Here is a 19,161-nt window from a genome sequence, read left to right as displayed (position 1 = left end):
GTGCCATGAAGGTTTTCATCAAAGTTGTTTCCATGCTTACAACGCCTTGATTAGTTTCCATTACATTGATGCCTTTAGGAGACGGTTCCGAGCTGAGCGGTAGTTTAGAGGTAGAACATATTACACAGACTTTTAATAGAGGCCGTTTGAAGCATTTAGGAAGCATGAGACATCTTTAAAACCTAGCCAGTTTTGCTGTTCGGGTCAGGCCAAAATCAGCTTACGATAGATGCATTGGTAGCCGCTAGAGTGGCCATGCCGATTTTCCAGATTTGTTTGTCAGAGCCAGCCGTTCCTTGATTTGCACCTCCAGCTTCCGCTCGTCACTGTTGTAGGGTAGCAAACCGTACACTTTCGCAATCAGTGCTCTGGTCGGTTCAAAGATTTCCTTCTTTGTTTTCTGTAGCCAACACTTCCGGATTATTGTTGACCAAAGCGAACAAACAGGTTAGCAGCCAAGGCTACCAAGGTGTCTCTTATCGAAGTATGCAATTCAACCGGTCTCTGTGCCAATGAATTGTATGCCGCGTAGTGTGCCTCATTGTTTTCCTCGGAACCTGTTCCGATCAGTTTTGAAATGCCAGTCAGCAGTACTTTGGATAGTTAATTAATAAAAATCCGGCTGGCCACTGAAAAAAGCACTGCTTTAAGGCATTAAATAAAAGTGAAAGCGGAACTCACTTTAACACTTCTGATTCACTCTCCAAACTTCGAAAATGACCTGGATGGAAAACACCAGATTGGTGCTGAAAAAACAATATAGGTTATGTTTCTTCAGTTTGCATAACCACTCACTACTTACGAGAAAATTTTGTTGTTCCACAACGGCCGGCGTTGCCACCAAGATCCAGATGTCCGCCGAGCCACGAATCAAAGTGTTAAAGTTTCGGACTTAAAGAAAATGTCACCGATGTCACCATACAACAAACGAACAAGGCCTTTTTTCAGCTGCTGCAGTTTCTCCAGACAACCGACAACCAGTTTGCATTGAAAAAAACTGACAATGAAAAAAAGGAAAAAACGCGTTGGTATTGATCCGAAAAATCGAAAAGCGGACCCTACACGAGACAAGAATATTGTCAATAAATATATTGAAAAGACTGCTTCAATCCATCAATCCCATTTGAATTCTACAGAATCAATATTTTAAAGATGACCTTACACCATCAATATATTGATCAATATATGATTTATTGTCAATATTTCTGCTCGTGTAGGGTCCGCTAAAGAGCGAGAAGGTGAATAATCCGAATAGCAGAAACGCAAATCCGAGTCACCCTCTCTTTTGCTCTAATGGCTTGGAACGGGAACGTCAAATGCAATCCGCCATATTGGAGCACGATTCGCACGATTTTTCTCGCACTGGGTTTGCACTGCCTCGCAGAAAAGTTTGTTTAACAAACGTCCTACGCTGATCCACTTTGTTCGACGTTTTGTTATATGTAGGGCTTGTTTTTCTGTAGGGTTTTGACGTCTTACACGCCACGCAAAGAACATTGCACGCAACGCAAAAACATTGCACGCAACGCAAAATACATTATGAATTTTTATTTTGATGGAAATAAATGCATTTAATTTCGCTGATTTTTAAAAATGCATCATAAGTGATCTGCCCCTAGGTCTGTACTCATTTATGGGTACAAACTCTTTACCCATTTAATGGGTTAAAGGGCGAATACGAAATTATTGCGACACATTCAACAGGGCATAACTTTTTTACCATTGGGTAAAAATCAACCAAATTTTGCACACTTTCTCATTGATTTGTATTGTTTACATGCTGTCAAACTCGACGTCGTGTTTTTCGATTCAACGAAAATGGAGGTGAACCAGTGCGAGTCGAGAGAACAAATTCTTTCTAAACACCTGGAATTTCCTGACCTGTCGCACTGGCAGTTGGGAAAAATGTTGAACATTCACCATTCAACCGTCTCCACAGTATTGAAGCAGTTCCAGGAGCGGTTGACGTTGGACCACGGCAAAGGAGCTGGAAGAAAACCGGGACCGGAGAACAAAAAGACGGAGGGAAAGATGAAGCGGATGATTAAAGCAAATCCCAACGTCTCAAGCCGTGATTTGGCTAAAAGATCGGCAGGTCGCAGAGCTACATCCAGAATGCAAAGAAGAGAGCTGGACTACATACATACAAGGTACAGAACTTCCCAAACCGCGATGAGCGGCAACAATCGACGGCTAAAACTCGGGCACGGAAGCTCTACGAGAAGATGCTGACAAAATATGGCTGCTGTGTGATGGACGACGAAACGTATATAAAAGCCGATTTTAAGCAAATTCCGGAGTTGGAGTTTTTCACCGGCAAGAGCAAGTTCTATGTGGACGACAAATTTAAGAAGAAGAAAATGTCGAAGTTCGCCTCCAAATATCTAATTTGGCAGGCCATCTGCTCTTGCGGACTGAGCCTTTCGTGACAAAGGGCACAGTAAATGGCGAGATCTACAAATCTGAGTGCCTCGAGAAGCGTCTTTTGCCGTTCTTGCAGCAGCACGACGAAGCTCCGCTATTTTGGCCAGCTTTGGCATCATGCCAATATTCAAAAAGTTTCCTGGAGTGGTATGAGGCCAATTCTGTCCATTTTGTTCCAAAGGACATGAAACCGCCAAACTGTCCGGAACTGCGCCCGGTGGAGCAGTACTGAGCAATGATGAAGCGGGAACTTCGGAAGAGCAAGAAGACAGTCAAAGACGAGAAGGACATGTTAAGAAAATGGGAAAAAAAACTGAATAACTGGTACCGGATGACACTGTAAAGACTTTGATGGAGGGCATCAAGCGAAGATGCGTTCAATTTTACACTCAAGGATCCATCGATTAACTTTTCTTTTGATTTTTGAAGTAAATATATGGTATGGACGGTCATCGCTTTTGTTCGGTGAAAATTAAAACAAACTGCATTTTACCGGACGTTTCGACCTACATGTTCAGTCATCCTCAGCGGCTTACTACAATATAATATTTGTTAAAATCTAACACTAAACACAAATTTAAACAACATCACTTACATGCTAACAACGTCTACACAATGAACAATCACATTATCAACTGCTGTCTTGTCTTGTACACTCAATCTCCGTTGGTACTTTCTTCGGACGCACGGTGCTCTTCAGCTTCTCTATTAAGCCGTTGTATGCAGACCTAAACTTAATAGAATCCCGTTGTAGATTGAACGTGTTCGACTCTCCTTTTATTTTTATTTGGAACATTTCCACTATCAACCGGGTATCGGTCCTAGGCACCTCGTCCAATATTTTAGCATTTTTAAAATCAAAAAGGTGGCCATCATTGATTGTATGTTGTGCTAGCCCCGTACTTCCTACGCTTTTATTTTTTATATCATTCTTATGTTGTTCCAAACGCTTTTTTAAAAATTGACTTGTTTGTCCAATGTATGTCTTATCTGTACAGACACCACATGGTATTTCGTAAACAACATTAGTTCGACGGTCTTTTTCTATTCTGTCCTTAAGCTTACTGTGTACTGTGTCTTTAATTTTGTCAATGGTTTTAAAAGCTAGTTTTATGTTATGCTGTGATAAATACCGGGCTATTTTTTCTCCCAGACCCGGTATATAAGGTGCAGAAACAAATTTCATTGTCACATCAGTGTTTTTAGGTTCAAGAGTATTGTACAATTTGTGTGTTCGTTCTTTAATAATCTTGTTGCAGAATGAACCTGGGTAATTATTATTAGTGAGTATTTGTTTCACAACTTCTAGAGCATTTGAACGATAATATACTTCACTTAGTTTCAATGCCCTATCAACTAATGCTATCGCTGAATTTTTCTTATGGTTAAATGGACTCGAGGAATTATAGTCTAAATATCTGCCTTCTGAATCCTTCGGAGTCCATTCCGTGGTGAGATGGTCCTCCTCCCTACGCACTATTGTATCCAAAAACCGTATTTGACCATCCTCCTCAAGTTCTATGGTGAACTGCAGTCGGGGGTACATATATGTACAAAACTACCCCAAAATTTTGGTTTGATTTTAAACATTATAAGAAAATTGGCATGACATTTTCGGTGTCGCAATAATTTCGTGTTCGCCCTTTATTCCACTTTTATTGAAAATGCATAGTTTTCTACGCATTAATGGGTACTTTATTTTATCAGTGTACGTTAGTCCAATGCGTCCCACTAAGACGTCCAAAAAAATGTTGCAAATCCGTTCAACACGGGTCCAACGATGGACGTTTGTTGGACGGTTATTTGGACGTTGTACAAATTGGTCCAACGAACGTCCTTCATTGGACGATTTTGAAACCAACCGTTCTTGGAAGGGTTGGATGTTTATTCAATGAACGCCCGACATCTTCAACTGGGCGTCGGTGTCAAGCTGGCGTAAACGGTTATTGTCTAAAAAGGCAATTAAACGTATTGGCGAATCAAAGCGAGATTGACTCACAGATGGCAAGTATGTAAAAATGATGATGGGAAATTTGACATCCGTCAAAATACGGTGAATTTTTTTGGTATTTACGAAACCTTCTCTAATATCTTCAACACGGAATCCAAAACGGCAAGAAAAACGTTAGGTAAGTTATAGAAAGCTATCAAAGATATAACCACAGACAAACAGACGTAACACGAGATGAATTTTCATCGCCCATAGAAAAAACGGTCGATTTAGATTATGAAAAATGCGCCATTTCACCGAGCGTGGCGCTTGTGAAGCGATTTTGACACATAGCCATAATGTGTAACTTCGTTACCGCAAGCACCCGAAAACCAAGATGAAGGGAAAGAAAGGTGGGAACATTCGTCACTTTTAAGTGTATTAGTTTTATACATGTCAAATGGAACAAAGTGTCCGCGACCCATAAAATAAGTAAACATCGTCTAACTAGACACCCAGATGGTGCTAGTTACTGACGAGATGAATTCGAAACACAAAAAATAAAACTTAATTTAAGTTAGGTTTTGTGCCCTTAACGCGCAAAGTGGTTTAATCTAATTGTCCCTTATGGGAATTAATATTGCATAATTCAAGACGTTTGGCTCCCGAGCCATAAGACAAGAGTTCGTTTTCGCTTTCTCGTCAGCAAACCTGAGCCTCTGTGCTTGCTTCCCGGGACATCACTCGGGACAAGTCAGTTGCTTTGAACGTTCACATGTGTCGTGTGAACTGTTTGGAATTTTTTTGTGTCTAACTAGTGCTAATTTGGGTACTAGTTTAGATACATCGTCTAACTAGTCACCCAGATGGTGCTAATTATTGACGAGATGAATTCGAAACACAAAAAATAAAACTTAATAATCATAAAGATCCGAACGAGCGTCCTGATTCTTTAGCGCACGATGAAAAGAGAGAAAAGGCCGAACTTCACCACGGATCTTCCGATTCGAACACTTAGGGACACTTTTTTATATCGAAACTATCGATAAAAATAATTATGATTGAACCGAATCAAAACCTCTGGCAACAGAAGAGCCCACTACCGTTTGTTTATGTTTTCCGTTTGTTTTATCGGTTTTATAGAAGAAATATGGCAATAGTACTTATACTTGGAACAATGTAACATCTTGTATCGTCTTGCCTGAAAACATAACCGCCATTTTCATTTTATGCAAACCAAAACAAACAAAATGGTCCAGAAATGTGAAATGCATTCCTGTCGAAGTGTCCAAGGCAAAAATTGTTCAAAATTATTTCGTATTTTCCTGCACGACGCTGATCGGTGAGCAGATACATTTTATGATCTTGCCAATTTAACTGGTTCGGCGTAACGAATCTAACCGGATGTATGCAATGGATTCGAATTTGTCGATCCGCGGAACTGACGGAAAAATTCAACTTTGCAGGAGTTACGAAAACTGAAGATACGCTTAGACCATATTCAATCTAGATATATTTAATGATCCGTCGCAACCCAACAGCATCGCCGAAAGGGTCATTTTCAGGACCAAAAGAATTAAATTATATTTTCCTACGGCGATTGCTCATTACCATCCAAGACGAAGCACCCACTGGACAATTGGAGACCCAGCCAATTTTCAAGCGAATGAGCTTTCTACCAACCGGAAAGTTCTCCAAGTTGTAACAAAATTAAACTCTTCCATAGCCTACATAATGAGTTTTCACCTACAGAAAGCGTTAAAAATGAAATCGTTGATGCGAATTGATCCTGATATTGGCAAGGAAATTTTAGGGGTTGTATCTCCGTGATCTTGATCCAATGATGACCTCGATAGCACAGCCGACTCTTTAAAAATAGGCTACATAGCCTTGTTCTTATAGTAAAAGTAAACGCTAGCATGGAAAATAAAATATTGTGCCTTGCAGGATAATCGCTCGATATGCGATTATATGAAAGCTCAATTGAGATAGGCGCGTGACAGCCGCCTATATAAATTTATAGGCAGCTTTTTCCTTGAAGCTTTCGAAAAGCATACAGCTGGCAGAAAAATAAAGCTTCACTGAAATCTGCTTGCGGAGCAACTGCGGCTATATTTGATGCGCCTTTCAGACGCCCGCAATGTGAGATTTTATTATAAGCGCGACAATAAAGAGTACAAGATGCCTCCGGGATTCCAAATGAGCGACGGCAAAGAAGAGTAAATAGAGACAAAAATCAATCATACGACCAATTGACGACAAAAATTGTTTTCTTCACACGAAAAGAAAAACAATTTTGTTGTTGCTTAATTTCCCGTAACAATAAATGGTTGTGTTGGGTTTTAAAAATGAAGTCGTAGCTCTGCATTCTTTAAATTTGTCAATTGCAATAATTATGCCATGGAAAATTTAAGTACGTGACATAGGCGATTTTTCTATTTCGTTCTTCAAATATAGCAACTGCAACAATGCTCCTACCTTTCATCTAAGAGAAGAGAAGACAATCGCGTAGCCAATTTGATCCAGTCCTAACCTCAATATTGAACCATCTTCTGATTGGTCGTTTTGCCAGTCAAGAGCGTTCATAATATTTTCAAACGGGATGAAAAACAGTGCTGCTGAATTCATTTTAATTAGTTTTCATGCACATCAACATTTCATGCAAGTTTAATAAATACCCTGAATGACAATATAACTACGTGCATTGCTAAGAGAGACACGAATAAACATAAAATTCAATTTTTAAATGCAGCTAGTATTGTGAATTCTTGACAGAGGTTCGATATTTGAGGTACAATAATTTTCAGCAATTGTGAAAAACATGCAAATGGAATCTGGCAACGATGGATGCTTGTTGTCTTTGGAATTACGACAGGGCCTGGTAGATAAAATTAAGAAGAGCAAGAAGCCTGTTGTCGTCTCTTCTCTTAGCCTTTCATCTACTATCTTGCAATTGACAAGCGGTGTGGGCATTGTTGCCAGTACTTCCATTGAAAAAAAATGTTGTCCCATGGTTGCCAGAATCACATTTTGTGCAATGTGTTCAACAGATGTCGCTAGTATACCGTGGGCGATGATTTTTTTTTAGAATTTTCTTCGAGCTGTTACGTCTGTTTGTCTGTGATATAACTGCAAAAATCTGACGTTACTTAAATATTTTTTGTTTTAATAACCGCTGACATTGGTTATTTTTCAGAAAAGAAAAAAATGCGTTGTTCACGTGTGCCTGAGCCTAGGGGCAGATCACTCTAGGAATGTATAAAAAATTTACATCAAATTAGAAAAAATGCATTTAATTTCCATTTTTGCATCAACTTTGCACTCTCTCCGAGGGGCAGTTCACTCCCCATTCAAAGTGAATTGAAAATACCCAATTGAAAAAATACACGAGAAATGCTTCAATACACCTTAATTCAATTAATACGTCGAAAATACACAAATACACTAAAATACGTTACTTCTGGAAGAATTTTTCAATACGTCGAAAATACGCTAATACACAAAAATACGTTAGTACCGGAAATATTTTTCAATGCGCCAATAACAATCCAATTCGTCAAGTAATACACTGTTGATACAAGCCATACAAATATTACATGAATATCATGCCAAATGAAACTAATTCAGTATATTTCCTATTATGACATAGCGTATGTTTTTTCAGTTTGATTCAGAGGAACAATACCATAATCCGTAAAGAAAATAAACATCCCGTACATTTGAAAATACTTCCAGGGGACGTGAACATAGGTGAATCCGAAACTTCCTACCAGCATCAGTAGGAAATTTTTGATCAAGAATTCGCTCGTTTAAACGACATAAACAATGGTTTAATGTTTACCCTAAATAGTGAAACTCTGAAATCTTGCAAGTTCGAAGTTTACATTGCGATGGATCATTTTGTTTATATATATAGATTGCAATATAAATCAACACTCGTTGGGGGAATAGAATCATCACTTGTTGGATTGAGAATGCAAAACATAAGATTGTACGCAGCTCACCTGGGTTCGATTCCCAACCCCGCACATAGGGTTAGAGATTTTTCCACAAGAGACTACTCTAACCATAAAAGAGGCGGATGACCCTAAGGTTAAAACCTCTATAATCAAAATAATAATAAAAAATAATACAAAACACAAGAATCCGAATTACGAGTCGCTTCCGATCAACTTGCAGGAATGAGTTCAGCCATTAACTCTAAGTCCAGTTGGAATTCCAGCTGGATTCTGCCAGAATTCAGGCTCTAGTGACACAGCCGAGTCTAGTACAACCAGTAGGAATTTCGACTGATTTTACTGAGGAGCATCTCAATTTTACTGAAAGGCATCACAATTTTTTAAATAAATTTAGATAATATTGTAGTAATTAAATATAATACCGCGTTGCTCAAAAATCACCATTGGGTAAGCCTAATTAGAATTCAGCAAGCCTAATTAGTTTTCACCAAACTAAAGATAAAGGTTGCTTCAATTACATGTTCATCTGCATTGGTTCAACAATAGCACCATATCTGGTAAATCTCCCCGCTTCCAGCTTCTGATGTCATGTCTAAATTGATGATTTCTTTAACATGCGTCTAATGGGAATCACCAGTAGAAGCAAACTGAAGAAGTCACTAATTCTCTAAATAATAAAATTTGGCATAATGCTTAATTGTTCGCTAATATTGAAAAATCATAAGTAACTCCATTTGTACTAATTTTTTTATTATTTGCTTTTATGAAATTATTCTACTTGCATTCTAAAATAACATTTAAGCGTCAAAATTCAGTAACATTCGGTTTAAATTGATTATTCAACAAAAATACAATGCTAGCATACAATTGTACTTTTTAGTACACTAATCCATAAGAATTTTGAAATAATTCACCAATACGCATAATACATTGCATTTCGTGAACAATACACAAATACGTTTTTAATGCGCTAATACGTAAGAATTGTGAAAGAAATAATCAATACTCATCAATACACAAAATACATGTCATTTCGTGAAAAATACACAAATACGTCTCTCAATACGTTAGCCTGAATCGAAAATACTAGAGTGAGTCGCCCCTCGACTATCTCGCAGAAAAGTTTGTTCAAAAAACGTCCTAGGCTGATTCACTTTGTTCGGCGTTATGTGGAATGTAGGGCTAATTTTTTCGTAGGGTTTTGACGTCTTAAGCTTAGTATGCACCTCTTGCGAAATGAGGTCGCGAAATGTTTTTCCTTATTCCGTGCGGAATTTTGACATTTGCTCGCGAAAACTAGTCTGTGTTTGCTGTTAGATGTCGCTTTTGATAACTGAAAAACGACATCAGCGGTTGTTTGTTTATTTCTTTTTTATATTTCTGCTGTCATATGAATGTTTTAAATTATGTATTTTATTAATTCATCACGGATGTGTATGAAATCGGTAACAATTGTAAACCTATTTGCCATTCATGAAGCTCTCAGGGAAGTGACGTACTCAGCGTGAATCATATTTCGAGCATGATTAATCATAATGCTTATTTGTGACGGTTGCGGATGTCTCGGGGAAGTTCAGTCTGACTAATTTAGACAGCACAATTCCTGCAATCGGAAATTTAAATCATTGGCTGGCCATTTTCTATCTAAATTGGCTGCTTCTACCGGTTCTAGAAGACCCTAGAAATGATCGAAATTCGCTCAAACCAAATCTATTGAAATTGTCCGCAAATCTGATGGCCTTGGCCGCCTTTACCGCTTTCACAAGTCTCGGGGAAACTACCTTTTGAAACACGTTTCGGAATCCGGAAATATAACGCAAATATAACAACCGACTCCGACTCAATCGGTTTCAGGTCGAACCAAACCCTAGGCTTTAAACTTTGGCTGACGTTAAAAATCGATTATGATAACAATGGCTACTACTAAAGGTTCTGGAAGTCTCAGGGAATGCTACCAACAATCAGTACGAATACAAACCTATTTTTGGTATAACAATTGTGAGAATCGTAATTCAAATTTATTGCCATAAGTAATTCGTGGTAATTCTTATTGCATGAAACACTAGAGAGGTTTAAGGAATTGCGCATATTGCTACTACTTGTATTACTGCCGCAAGAAGCATAATTGTCCCATGTGTATAGGGATTCCCATAACACATGGGACAGTTTTGCTTCTAGCGGCAGAATACCTCAAGTCAAATATTACACCTCAAGTCTGATATTACACCGAAAGTTAGACGAATTAACTGAATTCTAATTTGATGGTCAGATTGACCCTGTATGTAAATTATGGAAAAGATGTTATAAGCCTTTTACAATCAGTCGTAATACAATAATACGTTATAATCCATTTAAAACGAGTGTATTGCTAATTAGGCACTTTTCAATCAGTTAGGTCCTTTCATAATCAGTTCGGTTATAAAAATCAATTAGGCCCTTTTATAAATTGTTATAAAATCGCTATCAAAATTCTGCATAATCAAATGTTGCGTTATGTACGTGCTCGGGTAGATATTTGTTAATGGAAAACATGAAATTTCAATTTGTTACATTTTGCAGTTAAGCCCTTTTCAAATGTTGGGATAGAACTGGGTAGAGATAAATTGTAATTGTAAATTTATTAGCTTACGATACCCTGTTGGTTACATTTGTATACCTTATGTCAGGTCAAGGAAGAAATAAAAAATATAATAAAATTATAAATTCAGAATTAAAACAAGTATGACCCAAAAAAGCTCCTACGCCTTTCACCAGTAGCTGGTCGAAAACACTTTACGGTGCGATCTTTTCAGTTTCGTCCGAGTTCTCCGCGTCTAGCAACTGAATCTTTTTCCGGAAGTGTTTTTCGATTGATCTGCAAATCATCATGCTTCGATCACTGCCCACTAGGTTGATGGTGATTCCGTTCTGTTAAAGAAGTGGGAATAAATACAATCTATAGGATCACAAGAATGAGTCACACTTACCGAATCTACTGGTGCGTCTAATTCGATGTAGATACGTTTCGCAATCGGCTCGTCCCTGCTAATCCATCGGCAAGTCGAAGTTGACGACAATGGTCAGCTGTTCGACGTCGATATCTAAGACGAAAGAATCTCTCCATAACCTGGTGCTGTAGCCAGAATCAAGTGGTGGAACTTACCCCTGGACAAAACGTTCGTTCCAACCGTTGCTCCACCGTTAGATCACCGGACAGTACCGCTACCCAGTGACCATCCTGGGACATCCTGCCGGTCAACCAACCGGTCGTTTTGCGTACCTGTTTCGATCGATTAACAGTTGTGAAAATAAGTTTACTTGGAGTTTACAACTGTCCTATACATCATATGACAGAAAATGATCGCTTGTCCGACGGTAATCACACAATTTCTCGTCCTGGTTGCGGAACTTGACGTAGTACTGTTTGATGTTATCGAGTGATTCTTGCTGCCGCGCCTGCCGAATGACGATCGGATTGGGTACGATGTACTCGGCAAACTCCATCACCTCGCGCTCGTACGTGGCCAAGAAGAACACCGACCATAACGCCCGCCTCCAGTACAAAAAGGAAAAACTAGGTCGTACGTTCTGAACTTTATACCCCAGTCAATTAGCTTGCCGGGTGTTCCGATGATATGATTAGTCAGCTTCGCCCCTTTGACGGTCTCCTCACCGCGAACGGCGTAAGGAAGTTTGATTTCCGGACAAAACTTTGCCATTTAGGCAGCTACTTCCCCCTTCTGAATTGCCAGCTCATAAGTGGGGGAAAGGCAAATCACCTGCAGATAGTTTTTTAACTGATGGACTCAACTGAGCATTGCCAGCACGAAGGCAGCGGTTTTTCCTGTTCCCGACTGACTCTGGGCGATTATATTCCGTGGCGGACCAGCCAACAGAGTAGGTAGAGCCATCTCCTGAATCTTGGAAGGGGTCAGATTAGTCACGGATAATTTTAAAGCTGATACTAAATATTTCGGGAGAAAATTTGGAATAGGACGTAAGCAACAATGAGATTCTCTTTGGGGTCTTTCTCTTCTGTTTGTTACTCGATCGTTTCAATATTTAGTACTCAACTCTTTGCCTAATATTTTAGTAAAAACCATCGGCTATGTACTGGAAAATTAGTGCAAAATGTTATAGTGACGTCACAATCGAAAGAGAAAGTAAACAAAGAGAGGCTGTCAATGTTCCTAATGTCCTAATCAAAATTTTCTGCAGATTTCGACTTACTTGAATGCCTCTGCATCTTCCGCGGAGGAAGGTGTTTCTCCATTTTCTCTTGCAGCTTGTTTTTCTCTAGGAGCTGCTAGTCAGAATTTCCGTAGCTACCGAACTCCAAACATCAGGTGTAGCTTTGGTTCTACTGCCGGTGGACTAGGTTTTTCCGCATTCTCTTTCTCTGGACTGCCAACCGCCGGCTCTGAATCCTTATCCTTGGTGATATGTACTCAGTTCGCTAACCTATTTGTATTAAAAAGAAAAATCAAATCCCATCCCAATGATCGCTTCAAAAATAGGTTATAACAAAAAAACACTTACCGTGTACAGAAATTTCTTGATCCGTCGTCTTTTTGACCCAGTTATCGGCAGCGCTTGCCATCGTTTCGATCGGGTATTAAAATTCAATAGCAAGGTACAAAGTATGGGAAATCGTCCTGAATCAGCACGGGTACTGTCCCTCGGGTGGTTTATTCCTTGCAATTCGCTGAAATTTTGACCAGAGCGACCTTGCGGAAAAAACGATGCCTTCTTTTGCCTGCTCACTTCCCTGCCATGAAACCGATGATGAGCGCTTATTCCAAACGGTTAGCCGATTGAACATGACGTGCCATTATGTTTGTTCTGTGAATTGATAAGGACATCTAGATATGCAAAGGAATGTTTGGAGGAGGGATGCTACTGGTAAATACATACCGAAAGAGAAAGTCCTTTCCGAGCATCTTGATGTTGTGTTTTCTGTTGGCCCATTATCACTGCGTTCTCTTGCTGTGTGATTACCATATTATGTTGTTGGTGTTCGATCTGAAAAAAATCATAATAAAAAAATATCCGTAAATGAGTGAATTCGAGCTTTTTAAAGAAGAATAGGGTATTAGATTACAATGTACTAAACACTTCTTCTTCTTCGCTTCTGTTTGGCTTGTTTGTGAAACAAAGCCCAAAATGGCACAGCGTATAAAGCTATATTGCCAGTTAATTTTCGTTTATAGTCCAATGGACTTTACTTTTTGTGACTAACCGACGATAAACTCGCAGCGCCACAAAATTGGTCCACCACAGCACGAGTAATTCGCCCAATCAAGTTGAAAAAAGCGAATTATCTAGCACTCGGTGAAAACCAACATGTCGACACGTTGAAATTTTCACCGGAAGTGTACTAAACACGGTACTGATCCTTTCGAAATAAAAAAGGTAATAAAAATGTCTCACCTTACCGCACCAACTGAATAAAAAAGTCCTCCTGCACACCGCATGGTACGGTATAGTATGCTGCTGCTACTGTGTTTGAATGTGCTGTTGCTATCTTTTTTGCAGTTGGTCAATGGTCTTCTACATTTGGGATCATCCATAAATGACGTAGCATTATATGGGGGAGGGGGGTGTATTGTATTTTGTGACGATGTGTGACGACAGGGGGGTAGGGGGTCATGTCATGCTACGTAGCTTTTTCAAAGGGGAATAACTAACATCGTTTTTTATTTTTTTTTTTTAATTTTACAGCGACAAGGGGGGGGGGAGAATTACCGTCAAGCTACGTAATTACCAGGGGGGTACTTAGAGGTTTGTGACGAAATGCTACGATGGGGGAGGGGGGTGTTAAAAATCACTCAAAAAATGCTACGTCATTTATGGATCGTCCCTTTGGCTTGGATCTATTGCACTAATTGCGGTTGCTGACCAGGTTATACCGTCGGTTGAACGTTATTGCTACCGACCTTTAGGATGATGGTCGTGGTCTGGAAGAAATCTTAATTTTCTGATGTTGTGGTTCTGCTGCTGAGCTTGCTGTGAAATGTTGGCGATAAGCACTCGAATAGTGATTGCTTGCTGCTGCTGGAATGGAATCACGAGCACTGTGGAGGCAGTGATATTTTCATGCAAGGAACTGGTAGGAACCAAGGCTGGAATATGACGTTTGTGCTTGAATCCGATTTCTCTAAATCAGGCAACCGCTGGTAAAAATAGTGGCAGACAAGTTTTAAGGCAGAATGTGCCGATGAAATGTTTTCCGATGTGTCCATCATTCGTAAAGCTAAGTATGCACCTCTTGCGAAATGAAATTTCCTATACAAAACCTATGCATAAAAAACGTCGCGAAATGTTCGCGAAAAAAAATTTCGTTTCCATTTCGTAAGCGGTACGCAGCTCTCGCGAAAACGATAACGAAAAATGAAGTTAGCTGAGACACGGTTCGACAAACGATAAGTTTCATAATAGTTCCGCGAGACAGCGCTGCTTTCTATGCGCTGTCACCAAGGCAAACTTTTTCCTTGCGAAATAATGGTCAGCGGTATTATTTCGCACGGAGGCTCGCGAAATTTTGACAGGTTGCAATGAAAAAATATAAGAAAACACAAGATTGGCAATTTTTTGTATTTTTTTCATCGCAACCTGTCAAAATTTCGTGGTTTAGAAATTCAATATTTCGAATTTGAATGGTAAGTTTAAAAATATTACTGGAAGTGATTGTTTCTAGTTTTAAACAATTAAATTTAAATAATTAATATTATTTGCAGCACACCCAAACAAAGCAAATCAGCTCAACTAATCTTGTCTCAACATCCTAGATCTGGCAATCAGCCAACCAACATTAAATCGATACAACCGCAGCAGTACCAACTACTCCAAATCCAGCAACAGCCACTCAAAAAAGGACCACATAGCAATTACTGCTCAAACGAACAACAGGAGTTTACGAATGATGGACACATCGGAAAACATTTCATCGGCACATTCTGCCTTAAAACATGTCTGCCACTATTTTTGAAAATATCACTGCCTACACAGTGCTCGTGATTCCATTCCAGCAGCAGCAAGCAATCACTATTCGAGTGCTTATCGCCAACATTTCACAGCAAGCTCAGCAGCAGAACCACCTTCAACCACAACATCAGAAAATTAAGATTTCTTCCAGACCATGACCATCATCCTAAAGGTCGGTAGCAATAATGTTCAACCGACGGTACAACCTGGTCAGCAACTGCAATTAGTGCAATAGATCCAACCCAAATGTAGATTTACTAACTGCAAAAAAAGATAGCAACAGCACATTCAAACACAGTAGCAGCAGCATACTATACTGTACCATGCGGTGTGCAGGACTTTTTTATTCAGTTGTTGCGGCAAGGTGAGACATTTTTATTACCTTTTTTATTTCGAAAGGATCAGTACCGTGTTTAGTACATTGTAATGTAATACCCTATTCTTCTTTAAAAAGCTCGAGTTCACTCATTTACGGATATTTTTTTATTATGATTTTTTTCAGATCGAACACCAACAACATAATATCATGGTAATCACCCAGCAAGAGAACGCAGTGATAATGGGCCAACAGAAAACACAACATCAAGATGCTCGGAAAGGACTTTCTCTTTCGGTATGTATTTACCAGTAGCATCCCTCCTCCAAACATTCCTTTGTATATCTAAATGTCCTTATCAATTCACAGAACAAACATAATGGCACGTCATCTTCAATCGGCTAACCGTTTGGAATAAGCGCTCATCATCGGTTTCATGGCAGGGAAGTGAGCAGGCAAAAGAAGGCATCGTTTTTTCCGCAAGGTCGCTCTGGTCAAAATTTCAGCGAATTGCAAGGAATAAACCACCCGAGGGACAGTACCCGTGCTGATTCAGGACGATTTCCCATACTTTGTACCTTGCTATTGAATTTTAATACCCGATCGAAACGATGGCAAGCGCTGCCGACAACTGGGTCAAAAAGACGACGGATCAAGAAATTTCTGCACTCGGTAAGTGTTTTTTTGTTATAACCTATTTTTGAAGCGATCATTGGGATGGGATTTGAATTTTTCTTTTCAATACAAATAGGTTAGCGAACTGAGTACATATCATCAAGGATAAGGATTCAGAGCCGGCGGCTGGCAGTCCAGAGAAAGAGAATGCGGAAAAACCTAGTCCACCGGCAGTAGAACCAAAGCTGCACCTGATGTTTGGAGTTCGGTAGCTACAGAAATTCTGACTCTAGCAGCTCCTGAAGAAAAACAAGCTGCAAGAGAAAATGGAGAAACACCTTCCTCCGCGGAAGATGCAGAGGCATTCAAGTAAGTCGAAATCTGCAGAAAATTTTGATTAGGACATAAGGAACATTGAGAGCCTCTCTTTGTTTACTTTCTCTTTCGATTATGACGTCACTATAACACTTTGCACTAATTTTCCAGTACATAGCCGATGGTTTTTACTAAAATATTAGGCAAAGAGTTGAGTACTAAATATTGAAACGACCGAGTAACAAACAGAAGAGAAAGACCCCAAAGAGAATCTCATTGTTGCTTACGTCCTATTCTAAATTTTCTCCCGAAATATTTAGTATCAGCTTTAAAATTATCCGTGACTAATCTTTTAGCCCGGCGGATGCAAGTTTGCTAATGAAAGATGTGTATCGACGTCGAACAGGTGACCATTGTCGTCAACTTCGACCTGCCGATGGATTAGCAGGGACGAGCCGATTGCGAAACGTATCTACATCGAATTAGACGCACCGGTAGATTCGGTAAGTGTGACTCATTCTTGTGATCCTATAGATTGTATTTCTTCCCACTTCTTTAACAGAACGGAATCACCATCAACCTAGTGGGCAGTGATCGAAACATGATGATTTGCAGATCAATCAAAAAACACTTCCGGAAAAAGATTCAGTTGCTAGACGCGGAGAACTCGGACGAAATTGAAAAGATCGCACCGTAAAGTGTTTTCGACCAGCTACTGGTCATACTTGTTTTGATTCTGAATTTATAATTTTATATTTTTTTAATTTACAAATGTAACCAACAGGGTATCGCAAGCTAATAAATTTACAATTACAATTACAATCTCTACCCAGTTCTATCTAAACATTTGAAAAGGGCCTAACCACAAAATGTAACAAATTGAAATTTCATGTTTTCCATTAACAAATATCTACCCGAGCACGTACATAACGCAACATTTGATTATGAAGAATTTTGATAGCGATTTTACAACAATTTATAAAAGGGCCTAATTGATTTTTATGACCGAACTGATTATGAAAAGACCTAACTGATTGAAAAGTGCCTAACTAGCAATACACTCGTTTTAAATGGATTATAACGTATTATTGGATTATGACTGATTGTAAAAGGCTTATAACATCTTTTCCATAATTTACATACAGGGTCAATTTGACCATCAAATTAGAATTCAGTTAATTCGTCTAACTTTCGGTGTAATATCAGACTTGAACAGCATTTTTTGTGTGAGGTATTCTGCCGCTAGAAGCAAAACTGTCCCATGTTCTATGGGAATCCCTATACACATGGGACAATTATGCTTCTGGCGGTAGTAATACAAGTAGTAGCAATATGCGCAATTCCTTAGTGTTTCATGCTATAAGAATTACCACGAATTACTTATGGCAATAAATTTCAATTACGATTCTCACAATTGTTATACCAAAAATAGGTTTGTATCCGTACTGATTATTGGTAGCATTCCCTGAGACTTCCGGAACCTTTAGTAGTAGCCATTGTTATCATAATCGATTTTTAACGTAGTTTAAAGCCTAGGGTTTGGTTCGACCTGAAACCGGTTGAGTTGGTTGTTATATTTGCGTTATATTTCCGGATTCCGAAACGTGTTTCGAAAGGTAGTTTCCCCGAGACTTGTGAAAGCGGTAAAGGCGGCCAAGGCAATCAGATTTGCTTCTTAATGGTCAAACGCCGATTTAGACTTACGATTCGGACAATTACAATAGATTTGGTTTGAGCGAATTTCGATCATTTCCCTGGGTCTTCTAGAACCGGTAGAAGCAGCCAATTTAGATAGAAATTGGCCAGCCAATGATTTAAATTTCCGATTGCAGGAATTGTGCTGTCTAAATTGGTCAGACTGAACTTCCCCGAGACATCCGGAACCGTCACAAATAAGCATTATGATTAATCATTCTCGAAATATGATTCACGCTGAGTACGTCACTTCCCTGAGAGCTTCATGAATGGCAAATAGGTTTACAATTGTTACCGATTTCATACACATCCGTGATGAATTAATAAAATACATCATTTAAAACATTTAAATGACAACAGAAATATAAAAAAGAAATAAACAAACAACAGCTGATGTCGTTTTCCAGTTATCAAAAGCGACATCTAACAGCAAACACACAGACTAGTTTTCGCGAGCAAATGTCAAAATTCCGCACGGAAGAAGGAAAAATATTTCGCGACCTCATTTCGCAAGAGGTGCATACTAAGCTTAAACTCCTGTTGTTCGTTTGAGCAGTAATTGCTATGTGGTCCTTTTTGAGGGGTTGTTGTCTGTTGCTGGATTTGGAGTAGTTGGTACTGCTGCGGTTGTATCGATTTAATGTTGGTTGGCTGATTGCCAGATCCAGGATGTTGAGACAAGATTAGTTGAGCTGATTTGCTTTGTTCGGGTGTGCTGCAAATAATATTAATTATTTAAATTTAATTGTTTAAAACTAGAAACAATCACACTTCCAGTAATATTTTAAAACTTACCATTCAAATTCAAAATATTGATTCTCAAAACTACAAAATTTTGACAGGTTGCGATGAAAAAATACAAAAAATTACCAATCTTGTGTTTTCTTATATTTTTTCATTGCAACCTGTCAAAATTTCGCGAGCCTCCGTGCGAAATAATACCG

The 19,161-nt window shown here is 39.1% G+C and overlaps 1 protein-coding gene and 1 long non-coding RNA gene across 4 annotated transcripts; one reads left to right on the top strand and one right to left on the bottom strand.

The window, feature by feature from the left end:
* Positions 1 to 244: 244 nt before the first annotated feature.
* On the bottom strand, positions 245 to 12,011 carry LOC131675885 (DEAD-box helicase Dbp80-like). The gene is made up of 4 exons (XM_058955020.1): positions 11,887 to 12,011; positions 11,635 to 11,845; positions 11,456 to 11,572; positions 245 to 400 (listed from the first exon to the last, which is right to left on the bottom strand). Exons 1-4 carry the CDS (start codon positions 12,009 to 12,011, stop codon positions 245 to 247), a joined length of 609 nt encoding a protein of 202 aa, XP_058811003.1.
* A 2,547-nt stretch (positions 12,012 to 14,558) lies between these two features.
* Positions 14,559 to 17,350, top strand: LOC131684554 (uncharacterized). Of its 3 annotated transcripts, none has more exons than XR_009304669.1 (7): positions 14,559 to 14,796; positions 15,081 to 15,640; positions 15,779 to 15,889; positions 15,962 to 16,264; positions 16,344 to 16,576; positions 16,879 to 17,025; positions 17,085 to 17,350. It is a non-coding gene; the product is annotated as an uncharacterized LOC131684554 (long non-coding RNA). The 3 variants fall into 3 exon arrangements; XR_009304664.1 differs by lacking the exon at positions 14,559 to 14,796 and adding an exon at positions 14,836 to 14,951 and having other exon boundaries at positions 15,030 to 15,640; XR_009304668.1 differs by lacking the exon at positions 14,559 to 14,796 and adding an exon at positions 14,838 to 14,951.
* The last annotated feature ends 1,811 nt before the right edge of the window (positions 17,351 to 19,161 follow it).

Source organism: Topomyia yanbarensis, chromosome 1, assembly GCF_030247195.1.
Source record: "Topomyia yanbarensis strain Yona2022 chromosome 1, ASM3024719v1, whole genome shotgun sequence".
NCBI classification, from domain to species: Eukaryota; Metazoa; Arthropoda; class Insecta; order Diptera; family Culicidae; genus Topomyia; species Topomyia yanbarensis.
Note: the sequence above shows the minus strand (reverse complement) of the source record. Positions and strands in the feature narration are given on the sequence as shown.

What these genes read in the sequence shown, in the direction of transcription:
- LOC131675885 (XM_058955020.1), bottom strand. Translation starts at nt 12,011, where the DNA reads ATGGCAAAGTTTTGTCCGGAAATCAAACTTCCTTACGCCGTTCGCGGT. An exon ending in CTAATTGACTGGGGTATAAA is followed by an intron (nt 11,846 to 11,886) that starts GTTCAGAACGTA and finishes TTTGTACTGGAG; the next exon opens with GCGGGCGTTATGGTCGGTGT. An exon ending in AACGAACGTTTTGTCCAGGG is followed by an intron (nt 401 to 11,455) that starts GTAAGTTCCACC and finishes TGTTGGCTACAG; the next exon opens with AAAACAAAGAAGGAAATCTT.